The sequence below is a fragment of the Rattus norvegicus genome, chromosome 2 (assembly GCF_036323735.1).
Source record: "Rattus norvegicus strain BN/NHsdMcwi chromosome 2, GRCr8, whole genome shotgun sequence".
Classification (NCBI taxonomy): Eukaryota; Metazoa; Chordata; class Mammalia; order Rodentia; family Muridae; genus Rattus; species Rattus norvegicus.
Genome location: NC_086020.1, coordinates 31,098,165 through 31,115,877, shown reverse-complemented (window position 1 = coordinate 31,115,877; position 17,713 = coordinate 31,098,165). Strand labels below are relative to the sequence as shown.

At 46.1% G+C, this 17,713-nt stretch overlaps 1 protein-coding gene across 6 annotated transcripts in view; it reads left to right on the top strand.

The window, feature by feature from the left end:
- Arhgef28 (Rho guanine nucleotide exchange factor 28) overlaps window positions 1–17,713 on the top strand; it is a 296,466-nt gene that overhangs the window by 178,880 nt on the left and 99,873 nt on the right. For all 6 annotated transcript variants that reach the window (XR_010063623.1, XR_010063622.1, XM_039102531.2 and 3 more), the window contains one exon: window positions 16,985–17,106. Coding sequence is in view for 4 of the 6 variants with exons in the window: in XM_039102531.2 (XP_038958459.1) it covers window positions 16,985–17,106 (122 nt within the window). In the remaining 2 variants the exon portion in view is untranslated. The remainder of the gene's footprint in view (window positions 1–16,984; window positions 17,107–17,713) is intronic.

Sequence of the window (17,713 nt, the reverse complement as noted above, 5' to 3'; positions counted from 1 at the left end):
CTATTTCTGTTGCCCAGACAGCTTACTGGGTGCCTATACTGTGGGGGCTGGGACTCCAGGTAGCTGGGAGGGAAGGGATTATGATTGGAAGCCAGGGAGAACCTTGAGAGGCCACTAGAGTGGTAGGAACACATGACTCACACCCTCCCTTTAAATCTAATTTGGAGCCGTGCCAGCCCGAGGCAGAGCAGAAAGTCATAGCAAAGCTATGTATAAATTAAACCCGGTTCAAGTGAAAGCAAGTAGCTGGCTAGGAAGGTGATTAACTCTTTGCCAAAATGGAGTCAATGGAGCAGCATGGCGAACCGGTCGCCTACGGAGTGTACGTTCTTCCTTGGAGCGTTGGTGGTAGCCTAGTTGTGAAGAAAATGGCCAGTCCTCTGCTAATATCAGCTGAACAGACTCCTCAGACCCAGAAGCTCTTAGAGAGCCAAGAGGGCTGTGGAAATACCCCATCCTGGCCACCCTTTCCTCCGTATGAAGGTAGCAGAGCTCAGAGAGATTCAGCAAAGAGATGATCAGATGTGTTCAACAAGCATCTCTGGAGTGACAGGTGGTTACAAGTTAGTGCTGGGATTCTTCCCCTCCCCCACTTAGTGGCAAAACCACCACTTCCCCCCAAAAACCCAACAACTAAGAAATCGGGCTTTTTCTTTTTTTTTTGAGACAGGGTCTCACTGGCTGGCTTGGACTTGCCATGTAGTCCAGTCTGGTCCTGAACTCAGTGATCTGCCAGTCTCAGCCTCCCAGCCACCAGGATTAAAGAAGTGTTGCCACAACACTTGGCCCAATAAATCTGATTTTTGCAGCCCAGTGGCTGTTTTGTGAAGAGCAGTGCTTCCTGGTCTCTGAAAAATGACATTTTTAGTGTGTCTTCAACAGTAAGAATTTCTCCTTATCCTCTCTCTCTCCCCCTCTCCCTCCCCTTCTCCCTCACTCTCTTCCTCTCCCCCTCCCCCTCCATTCCCCCTTCCCCTCCCCCGATGCAGGAGGCCAAAAGTCAACCTCCAACATTGTCCTTAAGAGCTATCCACCTTTTCTAAAACAAGATGTCTCCCTGACACCTGGGGTTTACAATTCAGTTGGGTTCACTGTCGGGTAAGCCCCAGTCATCTACCTGTCTTTGCTTCCGCAATGCTGGGCCAGGATTACAAGCCTGTGCCAGCATGTTTGGTCTTTTACTTGGGGGCTGAACGCAGGTCCTCGAGGACCACTCTTCTAGCTGAGCCAGCTCCCTGGCTCTTCTCTCCTCCTCCTCATCACCAGGGAAGTTAGGCTCTGGAGCTTCAGACACCTTGGAAGTCTTGAAGGAGGATCTTAGGGCTCTGAATTTATGGTCTATTAAGCAAACATCTCTTGTATTTATGGAGATATATGTTCTTCTAATTTCTTCTGTTGCTTCCCCCTCTTCACCCTCTTTGCTTGTATTGCCTTCCCTCAGAGGCCCTCTCCTGTCCCTGTTTCCAGTTTCTTTGATGGATATTCAGATGCATACACATTCCCAGCTTCCTAACAGAGTGACGTGAAGTTTTGACAAAGCTTTGTAATAATAAGAAACCCCACCAAGCCACATTTTAACTTAGTTCTTGCTTTTCCTCCTGTCTCCAGAAAAGGACACCATGTCACTGTTCTTTGGAAATGACTGGTATCTCAAGGGGAAGCCATGGAAGTAGTTAAAGCCAAGCTGGCCACAAGTCCTGGGAGGGCCATTCTCAGAAGCTGTCCTCCGTCATCTTGTAGGCAGCTCCAGGACAAGTCGCTTTTGGAGCCCAGTGGTTAATGATTAGAGTAGGTCAGAATCCATGACCGTTCTGCTTCAGGGGATATAGGAATGCCTGGGTTTTTGTTTTGTTGGTTTCAGTGGGCAATTCAACTAAGAAATGTAATGCTTATTAATCAAAGATTAATTATAAAAATCTCACAGAGATTGTATCTCATGTAAGGCTCCAGTCGTTGTCATGCAGTCTTGAAAGAGTGTGCTTAGTGTAAGTCATCAGGCCCCTTGGAGATGTTGACACACACCTTCCCTTCATGTATTTTGTTCACCCCTGTGGTGTCTCTCATTCTCTCCTCTCCAGGTCATAGCAGGTCCCTCTTCAGGGAGAGAGAATGTGAGAGGCACCATCGTTTTTGTTTTTTTTTTTGTTTTTGTTTTGTTTTTTCAGTGTGGGCAAAGCCTCTGTAGTTCCTAAGGAGCCAGTGCAAACGAGAAAATTTGACAACCCTGAAGAGCTTGGCTAGCACTAGAATTTTTGGAAGTCAAACTAAACAGTACTATGTAATGCTTTGCCAATCATATCTTTTTTAATTAAACTATAGTGGATGTTTGACTTAGGGAATAAGATAGCTCTGTAATAAGATTATCTGTGTTTTATAAGCTGAGGCTTAGAAAACACTGTCTTTTGAGTATGGTTTGTGCTACCTAAGGGCTTATGTGTTGGCCGTTTGACTCCCAACATAGTACTGTTGAGAAGAAGAGACCTTGATGAAGTAAAGACCCAGAGGAGGTCATTAGGTCTTAAAAGCTTCTTCCCTAAGAAGGGATTAAAGTCGTTCTTTTGGGACCCTTGTTCATTTTTGAGAAGATTGTTATGAAAAAGCAAGACTGGCCCTTTCCTGTCTTCAGGTGGCCTGGCTTACATAGGATTTCTCCCTCAACAACCTCTTGCTGCTGTGTTTGCTGTTAGTAAGTTAACCAAGGAGCCCTCACAAGAGTCCTTGCTATGCTGCTTTAACCTAAAACCCCATGAACTGTGAGCTAAAAAATCCTTCTAATGTATAAGTCACCTAGCGTCAGCTATTTCACATCCCAAAGGTATTCCAGGAAATGCAGAGACTAATAGCCATGCCAGGAAGGAAAAGGAAGGACTGGAATAATGGCATGAGCGAGATCGTCCCACACGTGCTGCCGTGTAAAAAGAAAGGGGCAGACCCTCCCTGCGTGCTAGATGTGATGTCACCGTCCTTTATTAGTTGTGGACTCTGAGGCCCAGAAGGAGGGAAGGACTTGCTCTGCCTTGGAGCCAGGAATAGCACAACTAAGCCTAGAGCACAGACACTGAACGTAAGAGGATTCTGTTTCCCAGAAGCGTGCCACCTTTCAACCGGGGTAATGAATGGAGGATGGCAAGGACTCGCCCCGGGGGTGGAAAGGTCTCATTGCACCTCCCCACCTCAGGCATGGTTCTTGCGCCGCACACTCACACTTTGAGCCTGGGAACTAGTGGACAGGGCCCAGGAAATAGGAAAATTGGAACCTTAAAAGGGTTTGTCTTAGCTAGGGTTTCTATTGCTATGAAGAAGTGCCATGACCATGGGTGACTCTTATAAAGGAAAACATTTAATTGGGGGAGTATTAAAGATTCAGAGGTTGAGCTCATTATCGTCATGGCAGGAAGCGTGGTGGCATGCAGGCAGGTGTGACGCTGGAGATGTGACTGAGAGGTCTACATCCAGATCGGCAGGCAGCAGGGAGAGAGAGACGCTTGGCCATTTGAAACCTCAAAGCCCCACCCCCTGTGATACATTTCCTTTAACAAGGCCACACCCACTCCAATGAGCCCACACCCACTCCAGTGAGGCCACACCCACGCCAACGAAGCCACACCTTCCAATGCCACTCCTAAGTATTCAGATATTAGTCTGTGGAGGCCACCCAAATTCAAAACACTACAGATTGAGAATGCTGGGATACCTACTGTCTTCTGTGAGATCAAGAGAGGTGTGGGCAGAGCAATAAAGTGTACCAGGAGTGGGGACAATGGTATTCTGTTTTCCCATCTGTGCTGGGGTCTCACTGTGTTGCTCAGGCTGGTCTCAAACTCTGGGTCTCAAATGAACCTCCTGTTTCAGCCTCTCCAGAGTAGTACTGTAGGCATGTGACACCATGCTTCTTTGGTTTGGTTTTGGAAGTGAGCTCATTTAATCTTCGAAGGACAGGTATCTGATCTGAAAAGTCACCCTTCATATGCACTTAGAAATATGATGACGTTTCAGAGGTTTAATTAGTTTCCCTTTAAAAGTTATTACTAAATGAGCTTATTCATTTCTTTCTTCCTTCTCATGAAGTTTCATGGAATAGGTGAGTGTGTGTGTGTGTGTGTGTGTGTGTGTGTGTGTGTGTGTGTATGTGTGTGTACACAGGTACTGGTGTGTGTTTGGGTTTAATCTAGAAATTTACAAGAGAATGCCTGAGTGAATAGGTCACTTCAGACAGCCTCAAAAAGAGAAACCTTTCTCCAAGTTGACATAACTCACCAGCTTGTCTTTGCTCTTGGAGAGGTTCCTGCTTAATTTCACAGAGAGCAGGTTCAGTGCCAGACTCTGCCCAGAGGCTCGTGTCTCTGTGTCACAAGAATAGGGGGTGTAACACAGGCCCGAGGCAAACAACAGAGCTAACAGAGCCTCTTACTCCCCTCAGTTGAACAAATACTTAGTCAATGTTTTGAAAGTGATTCCCCACTCCCATCTCTGTAGGGGCAAAGAAGACAGTATTACAATTTACTGTCTGCGTGTTTAGGAGACTTCTCCCCAGCTCCCAAGGGAAAAACCGCTAAGACTTAACAGTTGAATTTCATGGTGAAGAGAAGGCATCCTGGATGGGAATGTAGTTCGCTGGTAGAGTGCCTGCCCAGCATATGTAAGACATGTGCTTATTTAATTCCCAGCACTCAAAACAAAACAAAGCAAAACAAAACAAAACTCGAAAAGCTGTAGGAAGGTAAGGTGGATGGTGTCATGATGATGCCTATCAGGAGCCTGGTGAACCAATGAGGTCTGAGCAGGGAAGACTCAGAACGAATGTGCAGAGTCAGACATACACTCAGCAGAACAAAGTGATGGAAAAGAGCCCAGTCGTGTGGACCGCTGATTCATGAGGACATGGAAATGTTGTGTAACCCTGTTTCCCTGGCCTGCATGGTTATCTGTCTGCTTGGCAGCTTTCCCTTGGCCGAACAGCACTCACATAGTTGAGTGGGCAGCTCTCCTACTCTGGCCACGGTGCTTGCACATGAGAGAGCGCCTTCCTGGGGACACTGAAACGAGGATCTCACACAGATGAGACCAACAGTGTTCCTTCCACAGGGTCATGGTGGGCACATTATCCGGACACGGCTAGTCAGAACCCTTTTGGTTTTTCTCAAACTGGAATTTGGAGGGAAATGACTTTCTCTCCAGTGGTATCTCTAGAAGGATTGGTGGCAAAGCCATGGCCTTATACAAAGCTAGTCTGTGGTCAGAAGGAACACAAAGAGTAGCAAGTAAATGGTAAGGCCCTGCCTGTGGGGCTCCATGTTGTGCACTTGTCTCCGAGGCTCCCATAGTTACTCACGCCCCTACTTCTCAAGCTTTGGCTAATAAATTCATTCAGTTCTGAGTTATGCCAAGGGTCTCCCAGCAAGTTCAAGTGAACGTCTCTTCTCACAAACTAGAAACCTCTGTCTTGACTTCTCCTTCAAATGTAGCTCATGAACCTTTTCCCCAGGTCTTCCTTGTACCCCTCAGAGTTCTCTCTCAGCTGCCTCTCTGCTTGGCATGGGTTCTTCTGATAGCCTTCTCTGTTCTTTATTCCGATTTGGCTTTCCCTTGCCTCTCATATGATAGAACCTTGGTGGTCTCTGCCCCTGGATGCTGTCCCAGATGCCCTCTCCAGAAACTTCTACCATATGTCTTCTTTTGCACTGTGGTGGAAGGATGGCCAGACATATACACAGAGCCCAGCCTGATGGCTTCTCACCGAGGTGTTTAAGACCACTGAGTGTCATCGTCACATGTAGGCAATGGAGAACAGCCTGGGAAAAGAGCCTGGCACTGCTGTCTGACCTTGTGTGTATACCTCATTTCCTCATGATTCACATGATCTGGATGCAATGAGAAAAGCCCAACCATTCTCAGAGCGGCCCCAACCTGTTTCACACTGCTTGCCCCAGGAAGAGAAACCACTTGTTTGTGCCTATAATCTCCCTTATCCTGAAGTAGACAGCCCTGATCTTGGATAAATCCCATATCCAGCTCTCTTTCATGCTAATCTGTCCAGAGTTTCCTCATGATAATGAAGTAGGAATTCAGGAGAGTTTCTCACCCGGAAGAAACATAAAAGGGTTTGAGCAGTGCCAGGCAGTACTTAGCTTTCATCATTCCATTCATTCCCCACATGTTCCTTCATTCATTCTCCCACTTGTTCCTTCATTCATTCTCCCACTCATTCATTCATTCATTCATTCATTCTCCCATTTGTTCATTCATTCATTCTCCCACTCGTTCATTCATTCATTCTCCCACTCGTTCCTTCATTCATTCTCCCACTCGTTCCTTCATTCATTCCCACATGTTCCTTCATTCATTCTTCCACTCGTTCCTTCATTCATTCTCCACATGTTCCTTCATTCATTCTCCCACTTGTTCATTCATTCTCCCACTCATTCATTCTCCCATTCGTTCATTCATTCATTCATTCATTCATTCTCCCACTCGTTCATTCATTCTCCCACTCGTTCATTCATTCATTCTCCCACTCGTTCACTCATTCATTCTCCCACTCGTTCATTCATTCATTCTCCCACTCATTCATTCAAAATGTTCTTACTGAAGGCACTTAAAAACAAATGACTTTGTATTTCTTTTCTTTCTTTCTTTTTTTTTTTTTCCGGAGCTGGAAACTGAACCCAGGGTCTTGCACTTGCTAGGCAAGCACTCTACCACTGAGCTAAATCCCCAACCCCATATTTCTAATATTTAATTTATAGATCATTCTCTACTGTGTTAATGTAGTGCCCTGCCTATGGTAGATTTCAGTAAATTTGATGGTACTTCGGGAATGAAAGCACATATTTCTCTGGAGACAAGTCCTGGGGAGCTGAAGTTCCTTGCAGCATTAGAAAGGAACAAGTTCATTTTTCATTTTCCTTGAACACGCCTGTGTGCCAGTGTCTTTCCATATGAACAGTCTGAAATATTCACCGAGTTCCTGTAATAATGACATGGGAGGACATCTTCCTTATCCACTTGTTTATGTTTTTTGAGTTACTTGTAGTGGTTTTGGAAAAACCAGCCCACTTTCTATTTGAGGTCTTTCAGTTCTTTCTTGGAGCTTGTGTCTTGTGTTAGCTCCCCCCACAGCTCGCCAATGTTTCCTTTATGCTTGCTTGCTTTGGACCTTAGAGGGTGGCATCAAGAGGGAAGGGGTTGCTGACTGAACTAATCACACCAGAGTCCAGACCAACACAGCACCTACTTGACGGCTCTGTGGAAGCAAGAGCAGAAACAAATTGCTTACACACTGAGAGTCTGTTCTCAAGTGCAAACATGTGCTTTGGAAAAGACCACTTGGTGCTGCTCTAGTTAGGAAAGAGGACTAGGAAAGACTTGGGGGAAATCGTTGCTCTCAAGAGATGGCTTTTTCTCTCTGCAACACCCCCCACCCCACCCCCGCCCCCGCCACTTTCTTCAATGCCTTTTAGGTGTGATGAATTGGGGTGGGGGTGGAGTGAGGGGTAGTTTCTCAGTCAATAATTGTGACCATTGGGTTTTTCAAACAGCAGAAAAGGACTTTGCTAAAGATCTGACTTAACGGGCTGGAGAGATGGCTCAGTGGTTAGGAGCACTGACTGCTCTTCCAGACGTCCTGAGTTCAAATCCCAGCAACCACATGGTGGTTCACAACCATCTGTAATGAGATCTGATGCCCTTTTCTGGTGTGTCTGAAGACAGCTACAGTGTACTTATATTTAATAAATAAATAAATCTTTAAAAAAAAAAGGATCTGACTTAACAGAACCAAATTTCACTGGGGATGGAAAAGGGGATTTGATCGTCTGAGAAAGGCCTTTCACCTCTGGAGTTCACTAGCGCCTGTCTGTAGCCACCACTCTTGGTAACAGGACCAGACAGTGAGGTATGATCCCAGTGGGCAAGGCAAGTTCTGAGGACACTGGAAGGTCAGAGGTCTCCTGGTTTTCCTTCCTGGAAACAGACTGCGATCTACAAGTGACCCAGCTTCTCTCCAACCCACAGGAAATTCCTGGGATGAAGAGCTTTTTGGAATCTGGATAATTTTCTGTGTAGCCACAGGTCTAGCCCAGAAGAGCTTGAGGCGAGGTTTTCCATGCCAAGACTAATGCCAGGGAGCTTTGAGGAGAATGGCCACAGTTCTCTGGGAATGGTGGTTCTTCTTGTGAAGACAGCTTCATATCTGCTTGTGGCTCACCCCGAAGGTGCAAGGGCCTTCTCTGCCTTCCAGAACTTGGCAAAGGTCCCTTAAATTAGGAGACAACTTAGCAGGCAAAGGATAGGGTTTGTTCTTGGTCATCGCTGGGTTTGTGGCACAGTACTCCATCCCCTTTACACGGTAGTTCTGGGAGAGAACCCAGGGCTTCGTGCACATTAGAAAGGCTCCCTGACTGAGCTCCATCCACAGCCCACCTCACCCTGCTAGCCGCAAACCTGTGGAGGGATTTGTTGGGACAAGGTGGGGTATACAGGGGTATGAGACAATGAGAGTCGTCTGTATGTGTTGTGTACATGTAAGAAACTGTCAAGTGGAAATTTAAAGAACAGAAAATAGAATAACTAACTAGAAAAAAAACATGGTTTTGTTAACACCCATGTGGGTCTGGAGAGTATATGTGACAGGTAGGGAAAACATTTCCAGATAATACATTTCTGCACACGTTAATCGGTACAGGAGGCTTCCTGATAAACTACTGTTTTGTATGAAGTGTGACACATTACAAAATAAAGGGACTTCTCCCCTCCTCTTGTTTTATATATAAAGATGTTATTCTTGAAAATCTAGGAGCTGTAGGTCATAAAAATTTGAAAGTAAAAACAAGCAAACCTCATGACATGCCACTATCTGTCGGCATCTCAGTTCTGCTCTGTAGCTCTTCCTCCTGGGTATTTTGAATGTTTTGCTCTTAAAACAAAATGAAATTATACATCTGCTGTTTTACGGATGTGTTCCCAGCCAGGCTTACACTGTCATATCCTGGCAGCAAGTTGCTAGAAGAAATTACACGTTGGGGGCCCAGGAAGTAGGCAAACATACCTAGAAATAAGTCATACTGTAGCATATTAACGAGACTTCTTACTGGGAAAATTCCAGACATTGTTCAAATACTATTTTCTTTAATTTTTTAATGTACATGCCATAGATGTTGCATTTATAATGTATTTGTTACAAGTTGATTATAATTGCATTTATAATCCATCTGTCTAGGGTAATCTATGGTTACGAAGCCAATGGAAATTTCGTATTCTCCTACTTGTACATTGTAACCATAAGGGTAAAACCATGCTCGCTCTGTCTCAGATGTGTGCTGTATTCCAGAGGCAATAATTTGTGGAGAAAGAAATTAAATGGTATTATTTTTGACAGTTCATTTCTCTAAGAATAATAAAAACTGATTATATGATTGTAGGTAATTCATCTAGACTGCTTTTACACACACACAGACACACACACATACACACACACACAGAGAGAAAGAGAGAGAGAGAGAGAGAGAGAGAGAGAGAGAGAATCAAAAGACAGTTCAGAACTGTTGGCCATGCCAAATTGGAGCTGTAGCTGAATATCTAAAATAATTTCTGTGAAACATTCTAACATATGTCAGTTTCTATGGGTGTGATATCTACATTTTTGGGAAAAAAAAAGACAAACAAGAAAATTGCACTACGACTAAACCGTCTTTCTTTTCTTTCACAAAATCAGATGTTCATGCAAGAACCTCTGTGGAGTGTCCACCAATGTTAGGAATATTAACTGTAATTTAACCTCGAACTCTAAATTGAGCAGTCTCTGCCAGAGTATATCCCAGAGTCAAGTGCAATTTTTCTGTGCTTCATAACAGAACACTCAGTGACCCAAGTAACAGAGTACTTAGAGTAGACCTGCAGGTGACTGCCAGTTATCGGTCATGTGATCTTGAGGACGGGACTTGAGTGACATCGTGGTGTCCTTGCCCTTGTTGTTTGGGACAGATGACTGAATGGACTCACGAGTGTCCAGTTTGTAATAAGCTCAATGTATGTAGTCAGAGCAGTGGGGTTCAGTATCTGTCATGGGGAACAAGAGCACTGAAGACAATACTTTTGTTGTATCTCATATTTTATTTCTTCTTACTCATTTAGATGCTTTTCCCCTCCTTTTCCCCGGTTCCTTCATTTGCAAGTTTGCCTGATGCTCCCTTAATTCTTTAGAAGAGCGAAAATACCTGATAATCTATTCCGTTAATTTTTTGAGGCAGAATCTCATTGGGTGGCTCAAACAGGCTTTCCACTCACAATCCTCCTTCCTGTCTAAGCCTCTTGAGTTCTGGGATTACAGCCTTCTGCCACTACGACCCGATGTTTTAAGTAAAAGGATTAAATGATACTGTCCTCGCACTGTTGATATCAGGGGTGGAGGAAGCACACGGGGTCTGTGTTGTCACGTTTGCTCTGCTTACTGGTCAGATCCAACCAGAAAGTCACCTCTATCCAGAGGAGTGAAATTATCACCCCTCACCCGACGGGACTGTGGTGGCAGGAACTCAGGAAGGAGAGCCTGTTGGTCTGCAAAGACTTGGCAGATGATGGCAGTGGGTTCATTCACCTTGAGGACGTTGGCAAAGGTCAGAGAGGAAGAAGAAGCCTGGGCTGGCCCAGCAGGTCATTCAATTAGCAGGTTGTCGGTAAATATCAGGAAGAGAGTTGGGATGGGTGGGAGAAAGAAGTGCTGGGAAAGAGCAAGAACAGCCGAGACACAGCCAAAGACACTTCCAGAGGCAGAGACGACATCTCAGTCCGGAAGAGTGTTCTCTTCCTTGTCCCTGGTGCAAGTGTGTTTTCTTATGGTGAAATTATTCCTTATTTCCCCAATCGTGGACTACATATTGGTTATGGCCTGGCCTACTTCTCTGCCCTGGGGTCAGAGTGAATAAAACATACCATGTCGGGCTGGAGAGATGGCTCAGCGGTTAAGAGCACCCGACTACTCTTCCAGAGTTCCTGAGTTCAATTCCCGGTGGCCACATGGTGGCTCACAACCATCTGTAAAGAGATCTGATGCCCTCTTCTGGTGTGTCTGAAGACAGCTACAGTGTACTCATATATAATAAATGAATGAATCTTAAAAAAAATACCATGTCACTTTCCTTACAGGGCTTACGTTCCTGGAGGGGAATGGTCACATATAAGCAAATATAACTGGTGTGAGATACAGTGAGGTGGCGTGGGCATGAGTGACTGGGATGAACAAGGCTGTGGGTCCCAGTGGATGCTATGAGAGCTGTCCCTTAAGGGCCACTGCTGACCATAGTGGTCACTGTTATCATAGGCTGCTTCACACTGAACTCTAAAGCTAGGCTTACCCAGGGTGCCATGGCTAATTATTCTTAGTAAATCCTGCCATGCTCATATATCCAGTGTTTAAGACAAAGCACACTGCAGGAAGTAAAAAAGGAGGAAGGAAAGAAGGAAGGAAGGAAGGAGGAAGGAAGGAAAGAAAGAAGAAGGAAAGAAGGAAGGAAGGGAGAGGGGGAGGAAGGGAAGGAGGGAAGAAGGAGTCTAATATGTCAAACTCTGGGCAAGAGTCTTCTGGACCACAAGCCTTGCCTAGCTTTTGTGGTGAGAGTTTGGCAGGGAATGGGTGAGGGCAGGCGAGGCAGCAGCTTTGCAGCAAGCTGGCCACAGGTTTGTTTATGTCTGGGTGTGTGTCTCTTACATAGCCAGGCAAGGAGGCCACACTTTCCTTTAGCTACCAGGCCTGACCTTCCAGAAGGCAAGCTGGATTTCATCAGACGTCAGCTTACTGACTTCCAGGCTGCTCTGTGTTGTGAACCAACTTCCTGCCAGATTTGTGGCACCTTCCAGAGAAGCAAGATACTTCAGCCGACCTCCCCCACCTTGTTGTTGCAAAAGGTACCTCTTCCTAGGACAAAATCCCCTCCTTTGTCATTGCCTGTGGCTAGAGCATCAAGTATAGCGAGGGAGTACTGATGGGTGTCTGTGGGTTAGGCTCCCCCATGGAGTGAGGACACCCAGTAGTGAGGACAATACCTGAAGGAGGCCTGGGGATCCCCGGAGAAGCTGTTGATCCTGCAGGCACCCCAGGAAGAAGCTGGCCCACATCCACCCTGTCTTGTCCTGTCTTCTCATTCCTGAGCCACCCCCGCTGTTCTGGGGAAGCGCCATATCTGACTGATCGGTGTTCTGTTCCCTCAGCAGCTCTAATCCCTCAGATTTGGAAGTTTTCACTCTTGAGTCATGTGAGAGAAATCCTACTGGAGCAGAGATAAAAGTAGCATTTTTTTACATGTGTTTTTTTTTTTAAATGCAGCCCACGCAGCGTTTGGTGTGTTCCAGCTGCCTTGGGTGGTGTTGCGATTTTGTTTTGCTTTTTTGTGAGACAGGGCTTCATGTAGGCCAGGTTGGCCTTAACCTTACGGTGTAGCCAAGGATGACCTTGGACTCCTGATCTGCTACCTGAGGAGCTCTGCCTCCTAAGTGCTGGGGTTCCAGGGTTGTTTTTAAACATGTAAAGCTATAGTTAGGAGTGGAATTTTTTTAAATTTTATTTAGTGTGTGTGCACGAGGGGCGTGTGTGTGTGTGTGTGTGTGCATGCACACGCATGCGTGCACACATCAATGTGCATTTAAATCAGAGGAAAACTTGGTGGAGTCGGCTCTCTTCTGCTTTCTATGGATGCTGGGAGGGATCCAGGTGAGGCCTGTGCTTTTACCCATTGGACACCTGCCTGCCAAAAAGCCAAAACTACACATCAATATCAAAACCCAAACCCAGAGAGACTTTGTCATAGCAGGTCATCCTTGGGGTGACGGTGACAGTGTGATGACGGGGTCTTGGAGGTGGCCAGTTTCATGCTAGGTCACACCAAGCCACTCACACTGAGCCATGCCTGCCTAGTTTCACTCTCAGCTGAGGTTTGTGCTTTTCCTCGTCTGCGGCAAGCAGTCTGACAGAAGTGGTTTAAGGGAGGGAGGTTTGGTGGGAAATTTTTGGGAGGGAAGATTGGTAGGGGAGGTTAGTGGATGGGAGTTTGTAGCCGTGACTTGTCACATGGGAACATCTTTCACTGCCTGTCAGTATCTGCCAGCAAGGCCCCACGGTCTCCCAGAACAATATTTCAGGTGGGAACTGAGTGCCCAGGTACATGGGCTCATGGAAGACACTTCACAGTCAACTGTAATAATTAGGCATTTCTTTTACAAGCTGCTCTGTGTGTTGCTGTGTGTGTGTGTGTATTGTGTTTGTGTGTGTGTGAGTGTGTACATATGTTCATGTGTGTGCATATGTGTTCATGCTGTAGAAGCCAGAGTCCAGCCTCAGTGTCCTTCCTCAAGTGCTGTCCTCCTCAGAATTGAAGCAGTACATCCCAAGTGTAGTTAGTTACTTAGGCAAGGTCTCTCCTTGGCGTGGGACTCAGTAAGTGGCTTGTCTGGATGATTAGCAAACTCTAGGATTGTGTTCACCTCCCTAGGCATGTGTCACCGTGCACAGATTTTTTTTTTTCCTTCCCGACCTGGGAATCGAAATCTGATCCTAATGTTCATGAAGCAGGTGATGTACTGACCGAGTATCTCCCCTGCCATCAGATCAGGCTCCACTGATCCGCCCGTTGGTAGGAAGTAAAGTTTAGTTGCACGAGTCACTTCTTTGGAGCCTCTTGGGTCCCTTGGAATCTCCATGCATTTGACAGAGAGGTGCGCCTCTCAGGCTCTCTTAGCTTGCATAGGTAACCACGCTTGGAATTTATTGTACTGCTTCAATTCTGAGGGGAAAGAAAGCTTTTCCGTTCATCTCTACTTTGGTCAGGGCAGCCTGGCTTTCTGTTTTACTGGGGATAAAGTATATCTTTCAAAAGAACATCATGGCACGGGGAAAAGTATGAGAATCTTACGGGGATGCTAGAAAATAGCCCTGAAGATGTGTCACTACGGTTCTAACCCTTCCTCAGCCTGCGACCCTTTAATACAGCTCCTCATGTTGGGGTGACCCCCAACCATACAATACTTTTCATTGCTACTTCATAGCCGTGGTTTTGCTACTGTTATGAATCTTAATGTGGACATCTGCTATGCAGGATATCTGACAGGGGACCCCTGTGAAGGGGTCGTTTAACCCCTTTCCCCAAAGGTGCCATAACCCACAGGTTGAGAACCACAGCTATAGAGAAATGTGAATTCGTGAGAGAAATGACAAAGGTTTGGGAAGTTTCGGTCTAGTGTCAGCTGTGGCTACTATTCTCGGGACTCACGGTTTCTTCTTTGGAAGTCTCAGCTCCAGCTCGGTGTTTTTGGAAATTGCCTGTTCGGCCTGGGGCTTCTATTTCATGAGTTGTGACTCTCATGGGAGACATAAGGACAGTGCAGCCATCGACACTGTGACAAATGTCTGAAGGCTGACCTTAAGACAGGGGCTTAAAGATTATACAGGAGTTTGAGTTAGATTGGCCACAAAATGTGTATGTGATCCAAACGTTTAAGGAAAAATTTGATTTTTTTTGAGCTTTGGATATTTAAGGGGTCTCGTTATCGCCTGCCTTTGTAACTCAACCATATCATTTTCTAAGCCCTAATCAAATCACTAATTCAGAACACAAATTAGACTCTATCCATACTCAGCCACCTGGCAGTTTATTTTGTGATGTGGACACAGTCACCATTTAGACCCTGACATGGCGGGAAGGACCCAGGTTTATAATGGACCCAATACATTCCACCCGAGTGCTAGAGAACAGCAATGACTTCTGAGCCCGTTCATCCCTGGAGGAAAAGCACAGTGTTCTCAGCTCAGTGTTCTTGGTCATTAAGAACGAGGCTCTTAGGAGAGATGCCTGTTAAAGAACACTTGCCCTTTAAGAGGATGGGTCATCAGGAGGCTCACGGCCACCTGCAACTCCAGCCTCAGGGGATTCAATGTCCTTTCCGTGCCCTACCCTCAGGCACTTCCATTGAGTCTGCACACATGCACACCGAAATAAAAGCTCAAAAGGAAGCTGAGGTGATGGAGTGATACCTTCATCGAGGGCCCATAGTTTAGAACGAGTTTTCACTTGCTTCTGTATCTTTAAAATAAAAATCTATTCACCTCTTGCCAGTTCTTAGGTTCGTTCCGTTATGGAGTCTTTACTATGGCAGCCATTGGGAGGGAGGGAGATGAATGGTCTCTGAGTTCGGTGGCAGAAATGCCAGGTGCTTCACGTCTGTAAAAACAGAACACAGTAGAACAGCCCGGATGGATTGACCGAGTGCCACAAGGTCATGCTGTGTTATTCTTGATGGCTTTCAAACATTCTCCGGAATGACAAACGAGCACGAGTTTTCTGGCTTCGCACAGAACATTGTGTTTCATTGTATCCTTGATTTATAACCATCGGAGCCTCTTCTGTGCACTGTGCATAGCCATTTATCAGGAAGGTCATACTTGAAAAGGGCCTGTGGGATTTGCCTGTATCACATTGCTAGATCACTAAATAAATGTGTAAACTAACCCGTTGTGGAATATGAAAACACTTCTCTTTATTTTATACAATCTCTCAAGAAGCTCAGTAAAACCCCATTTTAGTGTTCTTCGGGGGGGGGGGTCGACCTAGATTTGTAATCGGAAGCCAGGACCATTTGGTCCATTCAATTCATACATCTTTACATCTTTTTGTCCTCGAGAACTTTCTATGAAAAACTATCAATACAGTGAGTAGCCATGAGTCATGTGTCACAGTTAGATTTTACCCTATGGCAGAGCTAAGACAGGCATAGGGACACATGCCAATTCTAATGGCCTTGGGGGCAGTACTGTCTCCTATTTTGTTTCTAAGACAGGGTCTTCTTGTGTAGCCTAGTTGGCCTAGAGCTTGCTATGTAGACCAGGTTGGCCTCAAACTCAGAGATCCGCCTGCGTCTGCCTCCCTGCTGGGTTTGACGGAAGGCCCCACCACGGCCAGCTCTGTTCTTTCCCCTTTGTATCCGTTCAAGAAAACTTGCTAGGCAACCAACACTGCCTGTGGAGGCACCATGCCTCTGCCCCATTAAAGTCACTTACAGAAACAACACTGTGGTTAGTGTTATCATCCGTGTACCTCATATTGATCATGATTAAGGCTCCTAATGATGACAGCACACATTAATAACAGTGACATATCGTGTTAACGGAGCACTTACTGTCAGCTGCCGTACGTATGCAGACTCATTTGATTCAGCACACAAGGGAACGAGTGCTATGAGCCTGCTTTTACAGATGGGGAGACTGACTCCACGTGGGTGTCTGGAGATTGAATCAACAAGCCCGGCACAGGAAGGAAGGCAGGCTCTGCCTGCATGGGTTTTATTGCCTTCAACCTTATGCTCTCCGCAAATACAGTAGCATCTCAACTCTCCGGGGCCCCGCTCTGAGCGGCTGAGACCGTGGAAGCTAGAAAAGCCATCTCTGCAATTCAAAATGATGGAGAGTCACCTTCGAGGGCTTGCGGGTGATCCCAGGGCCACCACTGCTGGACTCTGCTACCTCTGGATCGTTAGTCACTCCTCCAGTCCGAACCCGTCGCATACTTGAGAAGTGTGATACTGACTGATGTTTCCATGTTGTTAGTAAAGGAAAAAGTTGGGTTCAGTGTGTGAGAATTTAAGGGTCTCTTATGAAGGGTTAGACTCTATGCTTTCAGTGGACTGATATCTACCTGTCTGGAACTATTTTTTAAGTCATAGATTAAGATTTATTTCACATTTATCTGAAAAAAAAAGTTGTTCTAATTTTTTCCCACTGTCTAGAACTATTTAAGTTCTAGATGACCGAGAAGGTTGAGGTGTAGAAGAGAAGGTTCGAGAGCCATGTATCTTAAGGTACGAAGACAGAAAGCGCCATGTGAAGAGTGCCCTTTGCAGGGGAGGGGGTCGTTTGTCTGGCTAAGAAGGTAAAACCTGGCTGTAAGATGAATTCCTCACACTTCATGGTTTCTCAGTCCCGCTCATTGTTCATTTCTTCTAGATCACTCCTTTGATGGCCTCAAAAAGTCCAAGCACGCCCCAGCGTCCCTTGCTGCAGGCCAGCTCTCTGACGTGCCGAATGGGGGTGACGAAGTCTACGCTAACTGTATGGTGATTGATCAGGTACAGCAGGCTAAGGCGACCAGGGTATTTGGACCACTTCCCAGAATGAAAGGGAAGCCCTGGAAGGGAAGGACCTAGAGTATAGTTGGGCAGAAGGGGTAGAGGTATGGGGGAGGGGATGAGAAAGCTCTTTGCTGAAACCAACCAGGAAATGATGGTGGGGCTACCAATATCACTCACGTGGCCTTTCAATAAGCTCTCTCTTCTCTCTCCTCCCTCTCTCTCCCTCTCTCTCTCTCTCTCTCTCTCTCTCTCTCTCTCTTTCTCTCTCTCTCTCTCTCTCCTTCCTTTCCTCCCTCCCTCTCCCTCCCTTCTTCCCTTCCTCTGTGTGTGTGTGCCTGTGGTGTGTGTGTGTGTGTGTGTGTGTGTGTGTGTGTGTGTGTGTGGTGTGTGTGTGTGGTGTGTGTGTGTGGTGTGTGTGTGTATGTGTGTGTGTATGTGTGCGTGTGGTGTGTGTGTATGTGTGTGTGTGTGGTGTGTGTGTGGTGTGTGTGTATGTGTGCGTGTGGTGTGTGTGTATGTGTGTGTGTGGTGTGTGTGTGGTGTGTGTGTGTATATGTGTGTGTGTGGTGTGTGTGTATGTGTGTGTGTGGTGTGTGTGTATGTG